The following is a 14,470-nucleotide window of genomic DNA, read 5'->3' as shown; positions in this document are numbered from 1 at the left end:
AGTGTTTCAACAACAGTAATATCATGTGAAAACCTGACCTTTAACCCCTCTCCACCCATCAGGTATGTCTATGGTGATGACAGATGTGCTCCGCCTCATCCCTCTGGCCGTGCTCTTTGGTATCTTCCTGTACATGGGGGTCACGTCTCTGACGGGCATCCAGCTGTATGAACGCATCACACTCATGGTCACGCCTGCCAAGCATCACCCTGACCACATCTACGTCACCAAGGTAACACAAGCAACGCTGAATGTTTACATGCCCTCGTCTTGTGTTATTAGTGGTGAGGTGGGAGAAGCCAAACCCAGCAGAGTGGTCACTGCAGCGAAGTCCAGGCTGCCAGAAACCAAAGGGGGTTCATCTTGAAGTCTGAGTTAACTCAGTCAGTGCAGGAATAACAGAGTGGCTGGAGTGTTGAGGAGTCAAAGTCATAACAGAGCAGGATATAACAGACACCTGAAAAATGGCCGACTCGACAACATAACGTTTACATGCACACCAGTGTTCTGGTTTTGAGTATCCTGATCATTCAGATCCCTTCATACATGACACATGAACATTATCCAGGTTTTCCTCAGCAAGTCTCCACCACATCCAGCAAATGTGTCATTTCTGCACCAACAGAGACATTTGTGATTAAGTGTTACAGTTGAAGATAAGTAACAGTTTAGTTTCGGGCTGCCTGGTCACTGCAATTGCACTATCCTGTATTACTGGTGTCAGACTTTAATTTCAATCTGGAAATCCTCATTACATCATCATGTTTGTCATTTTATTATTGTTTTACTGTCTAACTGCTATCTAACTTGAGTTGAGAGAATAGACAGAAATACTGGATGAGCTGTTTGGTTTCTTTGGAATGCCTGTGTGCATTGGAGAACTCCAGCTAGCATGTTTGTGTTTCTCACAACTGCAACAGAGGCTTCTTTCTGAAACCAGGATATTGTGTTACCATGAACAACCAATTACCAAGATACCTCAGAAATCATTATCAAAATCAGAATCAGGATACTAGTGGGTATGTAAACACAGATATGTGGTGGGAGGAGGGTAAAATTAAGATGCAGTTAGGTGTAAAAAAAAAAAAAAGAGAGAGAGACATGAAAAACAGATTTTGAAGAGTGGGTTTAATATAATATAAACAAGATACAACAGTTAACAACAATATGATAATGGTGGTAATAATAATAATAAAAACAATAATAATTAATAACAATATATTGCACTTTTCAAAAACAAGTGCTGTGAATGGCTGCTGACCCCTACAGAGCTTGTGGTACAATAGAAGCCATAATCAGACTTTGGTTCAGACAGACAAAAGCATTGCCTCCTCATTTATTTGTATGAGCTGCGCTGGTTCACTTGGGGGGTGGGGGGCATTGGCCAATCAAATACATGCAAGTGTCACGTTCCTGGTAGATGACTTTATAAAGTGAATGCCATATTTCTACTGTTTACCTCACGATCGTAGTGACAAAAGACAAGCTCATTGTCAACGTTTCAGCTTTCCAGAGTTGATCCTGTCTCATAGTAAATATTATAAACAACTGTGCTGTGTTTTGGCATCTGATCAGCCCTCAAACTCATGGATCTGTTGCACAAACCAGTAACAATATGCCCCCACACAGGCTGTTTTCAGTCTGTCAAAATCACCTTATGTTTTACAAGCCAGTATCAGTGGTTTTATCTTGTGGATTTAAAGTTTAAAATAACTGGATGAAGATTTTAAGTTTATTCCTTGAAAAAAAGAGATTCATTTAATCTCCCTTTTCACATTTACAGAAATGATTAGATGCAGGATTTTACCACTAGATGGAGCCAAAAACATGTAAAATTTTCATTACGCAGAGGAGCAGTTCGGGAATGAGTGTGTTGAATGTGTCTTTGAGTATCTCTGTGTGCACGCCTGTGTGTCTGCGCTGTGGTCCATGGTCTTTTGGTTTTCTACCCATTAACCACCGTGTGTGTTGCTTCAGGTGAAGACATGGCGAATGAACATGTTCACCATCATTCAGCTGGCGTGCATTGTGGCTCTGTGGGTAGTGAAGTCTACTGTGGCCTCCCTGGCGTTCCCCTTCGTCCTCATCATGACGGTGCCGCTGCGCCGCCTCATCCTCTCGAGGATCTTTGAGGAGCGTGAGCTCCAGGCGGTGAGTTGGGTAGCAGAGGCTGTCCAGGAATGTTTGAATCTGTGCCACAATCATTTGATCCCACATAGCTTCAGTAGACTTATTTTACAGCAAATTTAACATTGGATGGATGTTGGCATGTTTTTATATCTGTCTAAAACCAACATTTCTTAAAGAAATGCTACAAATGAGCTTCACACTCAACATTCCTGATGATTTTCTCCTATGTGATCATGGACAGATTTCTCATCCAAATATTTTCAGATGATATGCAAATATTTCTTTTTGCTCTGGGTTCTACCCAGAAAAAGATTCACGGTCCATCGTGAAGCCAGGCTTCATGTTTTCTTGGTTTGATCTCCTGAACCCATACATGTCATCACTGTCAGATTAAAACCTTCTATTTCCAAAATGTCAACTTCCTCAGGAGCTAGAATAAACAGCTTTGTTCTTAACTCGACCACCATTTGTGTTGTGTTCATCCAGAGGTCTCATGAACTCAAGGCACCGTAAAACGACCTTAACCACTGAATGAAATGAAACTTGAAAATTGGACGTCCATGTTATCAGATTCCTCAACCCTCTGAGCTTCATTCTTATATACGCAAGGTTACTCAAGGTTACACAAGGTTAGTTTTTACAAACAAACTAAGAGCAGAAATCATAAAGTCATACAGACTGACAGGTAACCCATTGATTGGACAGTTCTAATGATGACATTCTGCACCATCAAGCTGGACAGCGTGTACCCATGTGGATGAACCAAACTTTCACTTTAATGCTCCCTATATGGTTATTTATCGTTTCTTGTGTTCACAAAGAACTCATAAAGAAATAATTATGACACTGTTGGTTGAGACTGTCATTGTACCTCATATGTCATAAATAGTGATGAACACAGGGAAAGGGGACAAAAAGGAGACATTCTGTGCTATGATATTGTGGGGATAGTTAATGTGTGATAGCTGCATTTTATACATATTGACATTCAAATTTGTGCATATGTATAGGCTATACACTGCTTATAAAGCTGATGAGATTGCACTCATAATGGAATAGTTTGACATTTTTGGAAATATGTGTATTCACTTTCTTGCTGAGAGTGAGATGAAGAGGTTGATACCACTCTAATGTATGGGTGCTAAATATGGATGGAGCTACTGCACATTTGTTGTTTTACAGTTTTTGTATGATGAAATAAATCTGATGTAATGTGTTAATTCATGAGCTTTAAAGGTGGATTTTGTTATCTTTGGAAAGAGCTTTGCTGTTTCCCACTGTCTTTATATTAAACTAGGTTAGCCGTGTGCTGGTAGTGGCTTCATACTTAGAGAGTTGTGAGTAGTATCAATCTTCTCAGCTAACTCTGGGCAAGAAAGCAAAGAAGCGTATTTCTCAAAATGTTGGGCTTTTTGTAATTAGCAGATTAAACAGTAGTTTAGCTGTTGAATTCCTGCATAAATAACATCAACTATGCTAAAATGCGCCAGGATTGGCCATGAAGTGGACAGAGACCGGATTTTTCAAATGGTCTCGTCCACACCAGAATTCAGTTGACAGCTCACTGGCCAAAAGCTCTAGTGCTGGTTTAGTGTTTCCTAACTGTGACCTGTTCAAACTTTGAATGAAACTGATATAATAACAAATATAATTTGTCTTTTTACAGCTGGACTGTGACGAAGATTCTCCCAACTTTGATGAAGACGGACGAGATGAGTACAACGAGATCCACATGCTTGTGTAGATTTAAAGTGGACCCAGCCAACAGGACTTCTTCCATTCTCCAGCTCCGAACAGTCAGAGTGAGCCTCTTTGGAAACCTCGGCCGTGACAAAGCCAGAGAGGAGCTACCATGAAGGTGTTTGTAAAATATACAAAAGCTATAGCTGGATAAAAACTTCTTAGCATTGTTTATTCCAGTTTTTTTTTTTTTTTTTTTTTTTAAAAAGAGCACACCTAATGTTAGATCTCTGTGGTAGTAGTGGTGTTGTGTCAACCTCCCCGAAGATGTTCTGTCAGAGGCCAGCGAGTAGCTCTGAGCACCCCACCTGAAGTGGAAGATGCAAATCTAGCAAAACAACCTAATTTACACGAAGACTTAACCCAACTTTTTATCCTTATCTATCCCTTTATTTACTCTGCAGGTTCTGGGCATAAGTGCAATGATGATGGTGACCTCTTGGGCTACAGCAGACTGAATGATTTAGACTAATTTAGGCACTGAAAGTGGGAAATAGGGTCAATTTCCTTTCATTTTGTTTCATTCAGGAAGTGGACTTTCATCAAAATGTATTATTGTTCAGGTGAATTGACCCTAAATCTCAAAGCCCTGAAAGAATCCCACTGCCTTCGTAATTTAGCAGCCTTTTCCCTTTACACTGCCGATAGGTTGCAGTGATGTGCAAGCAAGGAGTTGAGTAGTCCTTTTCCTTTCTGTAGAGATTTTTAGTAATGAGCACTTTGACTGGATGAAAGTTCACTTTTGTCACTGCCAGCTTGAGCTCCCTGGCACACAGCCTCCTCTCTAAAGGTAGTCTCCCCCTGAAACCAACACCCCTGCAGATGCTTTCTTCTCGGGGTGATATCGTACTTTGTTACGTGTTTAATGCCCAACATACCAGTCCACTGACCTTATTATTGTGACCTCGGGTGTATAACTAAATAGCTAACATGGTCTCAACCTTATTTTTCTACTTTGTTCTATTTATTATGTGTCCTTTGGACTCAATGCCAACCCAGATTCTCAGTGACGTTTAGACTCCAAACAGCTTAAACTGCTATAAGAGTTAGCATAAGGTAAAAATAACATTGTGTAGGTTGACACGCTCAAACAGAAAATTTGTGTATTCATCCATTCTTTCATCCTCTCTGCAAGATTTCCACAGCCTGGTGCATTTTTAACAGATGTCATGAATAATATAAAAACACACTTGACTGGGAAAGCATAGAAACTAAGCAAACACACACAAGTACTAAAAATGCTGGGGAACAGTTGAGTGTTGGCAGAATGTATGAATGATGCATTGTACAGTAAGACTGTGAGCTTGGAATTATAATGTACCATCTGTGTTCAGAGTTGTTTTGAAATACCAAGAGATTTAGTTTTCACCTCCAATACTGCGAGCACCATTAAACACTTTTCAGAAACCTCACTTGTGCCACACAGAAACGCACTTTTGTAAGAGCTGCTGTACAAAGAAATGGCACAGAATTTCACTTGATTATTCCGTAACATGTGAGTTGTGCACAGACCCAATACTTAGTCTTGGGAGGACGTTCAGTAAATGTTGTCAGATTTAAGCATGAGGTGGAGAATCAACAAGAAGAAGCCTTGGAGCCTGGATGTTTGTTGGATGATAATCAAGTTTGGCTCAAAATAAAAGAAAGATGTAAGATAAGAAGGATTAGCCAATTCAAAATGCAAGAAAGCTTCTGCATACTGTCACACCTAAAAAAAACAAATCAATATTTAAGCGATAAATAACATTTTCAGAAGTTTGTGCAGAATTCCTCAATCTTCTAACATCTTTCATTTCTGCACTGCATGTGCAGCAACAAAGAAGTGTTAGTGGGGATCAGTAGAGAGACACTGTGTTGCAGCTGAAGAGGTTTCTGTAAATAGCTGGATAGGAAAAAAAAAAAAAAAAAAGAAGTCATCATGTTTTGTTGTATTCACCAGATGGTTTTGTGGCTGCATGTATACAACCGACTCCAAAGCGCGGATAGTGGTATTCTAAAAGTATATCCCATATACTTTTAAGGCTCAGCAGTGTATTAGGATTTATGTACACGCTATTCCACACAACCATGTCCTACATTCCAAGCCATGCAAGAATTTTGTCTCAGGGGAAACTGACCTTCGATCTGTAAATATCGCTTCCCAGCCTTTAGTTTGTTGTCTTTTTGTGTACATAAAGCGGTCAAGGCAATCCAACACTTGCAATGTAAAAAATATATGGCGCACAGTCCAGGCTTTTGTGTTATACAATGGAGAAAAGGAGAGAGAATAATGTGTTTACTCCAGTGAAGTGACATGGACTTTTAACCGTAAATTAACCCCCCCCCCCCGTTGTTCTCTTCAGGCCTCCACTTGAAGCTTCACTTTGATGTGAAGCATACACCTGCTGGAGTGTGTATTTAATTCTGCAGCTCAAAAACTTAATGAGTTATTGAACGTGCTTTACATTAGCACTGCATAGCGGTCTCATTTGTAATTGGCTGTGTTGTTAATGGACCTTTCCAACCACGTGTTTATGTTTCAGGGTTTACAAAGACAAGAATGGATAAACTGAGGGCTAAGATAAATTTTCTCCATTATATTTGGCCCCACTGTTTTCAAGACATTACTGAATGTAAATGTTGGGCTGCCTGTGTTTTCAGATACGTGATTTTCCTGGGGTGACCACCAACAAATTCAAGTGATGATTTAGGGTTAAAGATGTAGATGTGAGTGAACAGGCTCTTAGCCAGGATATTGAAAATAAAAATCCACAAATCATTTTGAAGAGAGATGGCAAAAATGTGTAAAATGTTCTTTTAATATTAATATTTTCTTGTTATCCTTAATTAATTTAGCTGTTTTATTTAAAAAAAAAAAAATCATTTCATTTAAAACAATTATGTCACAGAGAATCACTACATGATTGTTTAAAACCTCTATCGGGAACTAAATCAAACATAAATTTAATTAATCAATTAATTAAAAGATTTAAGGACATAACCCGTCCGTCCTCAATAGTAGCCAGCAGAAAGGTTCCTCTGCTCTTTGTCACACATCCTGTGTTTTGGCAGTTTATATTTCTTTGATGTGAACTCCAACAGAAAGCAGAGTAGTCCTTTGAAGTTAACCTGGGACATCCTTTGGTTATAAGATTTTAATTATGAAACTAACGGGCCTTCAACCACAAAAACGTTGGCAAGCAGTTTGACATTCTCAAGAACTAAAACTCTGTTGAATTTGCTTTTGAAAAATAAGATTTAAAACTGGGTTTTACTTAAAACTTGTTTATGAATATGTATTTATACTCTTACACTGATTAAAGCTTGAATTTGTTTTGTGTTCAATTAACAGTTTGGTCATGAATTAACTTCCGTACATAACCAGCACAAGCTTATAGTTAGTTAATTAAACGCACAACACTTCCAAGGGCAATGTTAGGAGCAACAGATATATGATGGACACCAAGTGTGATTGATCAACAACATTTTGATCTGATAAAGATTAAGCTATTAAAATAAATGTTATTTTAAAGCAGGTAAGAATAATTAAGCAGTCGTTATTTTTTCTTAACCTATACTAAATTAGCCCATTAAAATCTGATGTAAGCCTTGGCACTTAACTTTTCAGTCATAGGGAGCTGGCATCAGTAGGCATCTGCCATCTAAATCCAGTGGAGCTCTGTATTTGCTGTGCTGGTTGACCCACCGTGGTAAAGGAGTCACAGGGGTCTATGTTCTTTATTATCAGAGAATACAAGTCTGTTAAGCCTGTTCAACACGTCCACGTGCTCTTGTTATGACAAGAACTGGTGGGTCTGAGCAGGCCATAGCCCACACTGAGCCGGCGAGCGTATACTTAGCAAAACATCCTTTCAGTATTTACACAAGGGAAAAAAAATGGAATTGTGGGTATTATTTAAGATAATAAAAGGTGTGGTGCTGCCACTCGGTCCTGTCTGGGCCCTGGATGTTGAAACACGCAAGAACAAAAAGGGAAAAATAGTTTTTTTGACCCTCGAAAAGTTCTGCCTCGTCAATGTTTTGAGTTCACCACATTTCGTCGCCTTACACCACCAAAGTAGCAGGACAGACCACCCACCCAAATCTAAGGCTCTGTTATTTTTGAGCCCCTTTAATTCAAGATCATTGGTTTGAGTAAAGGCGTCTGGGCATCTCGGAGCTCTAGCGTATGGAATTGTATATTAGGTTCAACCGTTATTTAACTATAAATCAGATATTTGTGAAACTATTTCTTCTGTTATAAGGTTGGTCAAGCTGATATTCTCAAGATCAATAGAGTTATAGCTATAACTACAGCAATGCCATTACATTTTCTTAAATTGCACTGCATACCAAAGGGTTAGTTCCTTAGTGGGATTATTTTCCTTATTTTGTTCTTAATTGACACATGTTGGTGATCTCCCTTGCTGTAAATAAAATACTATCCTTATAAATGTTATATATTTAATTTTATTTAGTTATTGATTTTTTGGTGACAGAATTATGATGACGCCACCCGGATAGTATTTTTTTTTTTTTTAGTTCTGATATCCATACCACTCATCTAAATATATGGTTTCCATGAAATATCAATATTAATCTCAGAACGCTGTTAAAGCTGCAATAAGCATTTAACATCGAGAGCACAGACGGCAACTCTTCAACAACAAGTCTTGATATGCCATTTCAACTTGTCAAGGAATACTGGTTAATGTACTAGCAAGTAATTGCCTCGTTCCACATCCAGCAGAATCACAACACCATGGCCATCCCATTGGAGTCCAGTATTTTTGTACAATTTGCCTCTGGTGTGGTCCACCAGTTCTTAGGAAAAATGGTGTGTTTCTCTTTGGACTGCTAGACGCTGAATTCTCTTCAATGCCCTTGTTTACTTCGGCTCCCTGTCATGCTGGGCACGTACAACTGCAGATGTAGATGCTGATTCTCAGTGAGATCAGCAGTACTAGCATCCATTTCACATTGTAGTCATTAGATTCAATGTTAAAATTGAACACATTGCTTAATGGAGCTTTACATTGTTTTGATAACACACAGATGGTCTTCAATAGGTCTACACAAAAATCATTTGATGTATTAATCTGATGATTTTATGAAATGCAGTATGTTTGCATTTATTACACAGACTGACACTTGGGTTGTGTGGATACTTGAATAGCAGGTCCATCCTGCTATTGCTGTAAAGAGGTTTTCGAACAACTGTAAAATGTTATTTTTTTGTCTGAAATAAATATTTATTATGTGTTTCAAATACAAACAGAATCCTTCTCTTTTGTCAGCTTAAAAAATTACAATCCTATACAAATGTTTTAGGTAGCCTATCACACTTTGAAGTGAAATGAATGTGTTAAATCATTAAGGTTTTGTTTTTGCCTACTTACCATAAGTGCCAAATGGGTGAGGTTAACCACATAAAACAAAATCATGAGTTCCAGAAAATTCAGATATTCACAGAAAAGTAGTCAGACAGACAAGTATAATTTTCTATGTCTACAGAATAAATGATATGATTTACAAAACCTCATGACACACCCAGCCATAGTGCTGCTGCAGGGATGACGTATTTTTGAAGCCCAACCTGGAGGTTAGCATTTCCCTGCTTCCCTTGACAAAACACTGATGACATTTTTACATTGGCTTTTGAATTACAGCAGAAAATCAGCTCTGTGACAAAAAAAGTGTATGATACTTACATGTTTTGTTCAGTAAGATAAAAACAAATGAATACCACATTTATGATTTTTAGAGCATAAATACAATCGCCAGAAGTAAAAAGCAAATTTTAGGCTATAACTAACCACACCACGGTCACATGACTTCAACGACTGGGGGATTTACCGATTTACTGTATTTCACGTCATAGAATAAAACATGAAAATGTCTTGACCTTATTTCAGTCATCTAACCAAAAACCCATTAAATAATTCATAGGCTTCGGGTGCTAACTAATTTCAGGTTTTTAGGATTCATTCCTGCAGCACTCTATAGAGAGATACAGAACATTTCACATTTGACATTGGAGGAGAAAACACTACTACAACAATAAATGGCTTGACACTTTCCGTAAAAGTCATAGTGCACCTTTGATATTCAACAATTCATGTCTTCATTTGAAAAGGAAAGGATATGAACATATTGAATGATGGAAAATATTGCCCGTAAATCGATACTTTGATAAGTGGAGTGTTATATGTTGGACTCTTTCTGTATATGTGTGGATGCATATATTTAAAGGAAAATTGCAGTGGTTTTTTTAACATATTTTCATAATTGTGGCTGTTCTGACCGTGGGTCACGCCAAGTTCACACTCACCACCTCCGTAGAGATTGCTTAAAACAGCCAGCCACGCAGCTCAAGGGTCAAACAGCTTTACAAATAAACTTTTAAATAACTTTAAAGTTTTAAATGAAATATTTCAAATGCTTGTTTATGAGACTGAAAGCATATACAGAAATTAGCCCCCTGGATTAGCTATTGTTGCTAAATTCATGGGGATCTACTTTCTAGGGTAACTTGCTAACCAAACTAGTCATTGTGTGTATTTGTAATGTGATACTACTGCTCAAACAATAACCACACACTAAATTGAATAATATACAGCCTTTCACATGCAAACAAACCAGCTAGCACAGACAAAAAGCAATCTGAAGCAATTTGGTCAGCCAACAGGGTGGCTAATCCTGGGGGCTACTTTTGATGATTACTTTTCTTCAGACTCAAAGACGTGAAAATGTTTTATGTAAAAATTAAGGTTTATCTGAAAAGATTTATGATTATCACGATGATTTAGTCAACAAATGTTTGGATTTTCTTTGTAGGCCTTCTGGAGGTAGCAAGTGCAAAATTAGCATGATCCCCCAGAACCATGTCTTGGTCAGCTCAGCACATCAGAGCCCCAAAGTGCCCGGCATCTCTATGTTCCAGTTGGTGAGATAAGAACACAAAAGAGTCATTAAGAGTGTGACAATTATAACAGGTGCTATCAACATGATAAGAGTATGGAGTGGGGGGTCGTGGACCTGTCCACACAGTGAAAAGTACGTCTCATGGACATCCAAGAAGACCTTGTCTACCAGAAACCTATGACCCCTACACCAAGACAAATTCGCCCAGTTGTCCACACAAAGCTTCAGTTTGTTGTAGATGCTGCAGAGGAAGAGAGAAAGCCAAAGGACAGTGTTAAAAAGATCACGATCAAGATTTAAATAATTTGCTTATTCATTTGACTAAACCCGATTACATTCCCATTCATCTGATTTCCATGCAAGAGTGAGGCTTGAATTCATAGCTAAAGCTGCACAACGCAGCTTTGCATAATAGAAGAGGCAACTTAGATATATAAGATAAGTACTTTAAGATAATGCAAATGGACATCAGCCAAACACATCTAGTGATGGCGGCTCCAAGCTTTTTATGGATGGAACAATCAGCCACTGATGTTTAGGAGCTAGCAGCTAACATTTCACTGTTAAGTTTTGATCTGTCACGTCTTCTGGGCGGAGAAGCGGAAACCTCACAGGCAGTTGTCACGATGAGATTTTAGTGTGGAAAATGTCCAATGAGATTCAATTGAGCCTGACAGCTGGAAGCCTGATCAACAAGCTGGGCTCCTTGTGATGATGGACACTTCACCCTAACATGCCATTTGAGCTCTATGAGAGCTCAGGCTCAGAGCATGTTAACAGTAAAATATGGATTATTACAGCCAAAATGAAAGTCTACTGTAGGTAGATGGCAAGAGTGAAAGTCTCCACAAACAACTGCTGTCTGGAAATATGAAGCCCAGGAGCAACAGTCTAGCACTTTGTCATTAACTGATGACTAATTAGCTGTAACTCTGACCTGCACCAAATGATGCCAGGAAACAGGAAAGTATCTGACTTTCCCATTACTAAAGGTCATATATCTTTACTGAGAAGGCCATAAAAAAGTGTGTAATGTCCCACTTTATCCAGCCTCCCTGTGTTCTCACTCACCGGGCTCTACAATGTTGCTGAGGAACGACAGCTTATCCCCTCAACTACAACTAATTAGAGTCTGATAGCTAGCTAAATGACTTTAAAAAGAAACTTCAACTTACCGTTTTACAGTAGGCCATGGGCACCTGTCCTGATAGCTGTTTGTCTCCATGCTGCTGTTGAACTCTGACAGGCAGTTGTCAACATTACTGTCAAACATGTGGTGGTCACATGGTGGAACAACTTTTACAGCCATTCCTGGAGAAAACAGCACTCAACATGAGAGAGAGTTATCAGTCCTGACATATTTCAAGAGCAGCTAATATCACGGAAATCATCATTAAGCATGGTTGCTTCATGATAAGTAGAAACAAAGTAATCTTCAAAAAAAATAACAAAACTCACCTCAATTAGAAACTATACCAGATGTTGTTTTGGTTAACATATCAAAGAAATAGTGTGTTGGAAATAGTATAGAAATACTTTGTAATTTAGAAGAAAATCGTTCTCTAAAGCTCTTTCCTGCTGTTATCCTTTTCCACATTTGTTGTTTTCTGCCAGATGGTGCTGCCTAGGAGAGTAAATATCCCTCACTGACTAAATGAGACTCCAAGTCCACACTGTGTGTCCACAGTAGCATTTTAAGGTCCTTTTCCTCCTTCTTTCTCCTCTGATGGCCAGAAAATAACAAAATCCAACATGTGGTCAGTCGTGGGGCAGATACAGCCTGGTTACTCTGCTGAGACTCTGTTAGTCTAACTGCAGATGAATGAGCATAAAACGAGTAATTTGATAATGGGTATCAAATACCGCCTGTCAACCCAGCAAACACCAACTGATCCCGCTCATCTATAAACTAAGCTGTGTCAATATTATGGATTACCTGTCCAGGTGAGGACAAGTGCCAGCAAGCATACTGCCAACCCCATCTGTTAACAGAAACAATCATTGTGAAAGTTAATTTATGAGGAAGGAAAACACTTGTTCTACATATTACAAATTTTCAAATAACTTAATTCAGCAATGAATCACTTATAAATATTGTACATTGTGCAAACATTTTTTATCAGTGTCACACGATGTGATTTTGGACACAGTGTTCTGCTCCAGTCATTTAGGACCAACAGGCATGAATTCAGTGGACCCCACTGTTTTCACTATTAAATATAAGCAAAATTGATTGGTGGTTGTGTCAGGGATAGAACGACTTCTCTGCTTCCTCTGTAAACAACTTAATCCTGCAAAATGTTTGTTGGCTCAATTCAGGATATCTGGCATGTCCAGGCTGACAGGCACACTTTGTCCAGCTGGAAAATCCATTTTCCCACACTTGAGAGATAATGTGCAAGACAGGAGCCTGATTAAAAGCCTAACCGAATTACAAAGGAAATGGAAATGAATCTGAAAACCAACAATTTCTTGCTATAGACCTGATACACGATTGACCTGTGTTCAAACTGAAGAAGATGCCTTTGAACTCAGACTAGATGTGGCACTCCTTAAAATTTGAAACGTTACCCTTACATTTATCAGGCTCGAACAGTTTCTACTCCAGGTCCGGCCTCACATTTTGAAAATAATAATAAAAATAATGACAATAAGCTCTGTATGAAACAGACGTGACGGCCATCTGCTTCCTGGACATTCCCACAAATTAATGAATTTATCTCGTGGGAGGTAGACACTGAAAACAGATGTTACCAGGGAATGCTGTGAGAAGAGGATTTTTTTTTCCCCCCTTTCCTTTAATGTGCAATCATGTAATGGCTGTGCTCTTATGAAGCATTCAATTTATTCCTAAATTGTCAAGTTAGTTACAGGTCCATACGGAAGACTTGAGATTTTATGAAACTGTATAAAATAAATGTGTTTAATGTCTTTCATGTTCTTCATATAAATGAAACAGAAGAATCAGATATTGAACTCAGTACAACTATCAGTTATGTAAAGCAGGTATAAAATGTTAAAACCTTAGAATGATAAAGAAAGAAAAAAAATGCTCCACAGGCACATACCTCAGCTTTTTTTTGTTTTGTTGCTGCTATTGTTTCCCTTTTAGATCCCTGGTTAAAACCTCGAGTGGAACCTGTGCTGAAGATGCTTCAAATCATTTATGTACCGGCCAACTAACGTGCACAACTGAATGGTCACAAAAAGCTTCTGTGGTTATCTGGTCCAGTTTCTTATCGGTGCAACTCGGAGGCTAATTTGATTGTGCAACAGCAACAGACAGCCTGCTTCCTTTCCCAGACTGAGCCCGGCCGTTCCCATGCTACCCAAAGACATGTTCCACACAACCCCCCCCCCCTCCCCCCAGAGACACTTGAACTAAGAGGCCTCAGTGTCAGCAGCCTGCTTAGTGGTATCTCACAAATATAAAGTTGCTGTTTTTTTGGGGTGGTGAATCTTATTCCTATTCAGGATCGGCGGAGTGGAATGCTTTCTGCTATCTCAGCATGCACTCAGAAAAAGGTGGAGTAATACTTTGTACAGGTTGCCAGGCTGTTATTACAGAGCCAGCATACACACAAACAGAAAGACAAACATTCACAACCAGGGGCAATTTATAGTTTCCAAATCACATGAGCCTCATGTCTGAGCCGGAGCCAGAGGAGGAAACACGCAGAAACCTGAAAGTTCCCAT

The 14,470-nt window shown here is 38.9% G+C and overlaps 1 protein-coding gene and 1 long non-coding RNA gene across 2 annotated transcripts in view; one reads left to right on the top strand and one right to left on the bottom strand.

Moving 5' to 3' along the window:
• slc4a3 (solute carrier family 4 member 3) overlaps positions 1–3,946 on the top strand; it is a 37,318-nt gene extending 33,372 nt beyond the window's left edge. Inside the window, exons 19-21 of the mRNA XM_022741286.1 lie at positions 63–232; positions 1,978–2,151; positions 3,797–3,946. Coding sequence (XP_022597007.1) covers positions 63–232; positions 1,978–2,151; positions 3,797–3,874 — 422 coding nt within the window. The 3' untranslated portion in view covers positions 3,875–3,946. The remainder of the gene's footprint in view (positions 1–62; positions 233–1,977; positions 2,152–3,796) is intronic.
• Positions 3,947–9,076: 5,130 nt separating this feature from the next.
• LOC111218904 lies at positions 9,077–14,062 on the bottom strand. The gene is made up of 4 exons (XR_002664994.1): positions 13,842–14,062; positions 12,710–12,755; positions 11,949–12,084; positions 9,077–11,014 (listed from the first exon to the last, which is right to left on the bottom strand). It is a non-coding gene; the product is annotated as an uncharacterized LOC111218904 (long non-coding RNA).
• Positions 14,063–14,470: the final 408 nt, after the last annotated feature.

This window comes from Seriola dumerili, unplaced genomic scaffold, assembly GCF_002260705.1.
Source record: "Seriola dumerili isolate Sdu_G_001 unplaced genomic scaffold, Sdu_1.0 BDQW01000052.1, whole genome shotgun sequence".
In the NCBI taxonomy this organism is placed as follows: Eukaryota; Metazoa; Chordata; class Actinopteri; order Carangiformes; family Carangidae; genus Seriola; species Seriola dumerili.
Note: the sequence above shows the minus strand (reverse complement) of the source record. Positions and strands in the feature narration are given on the sequence as shown.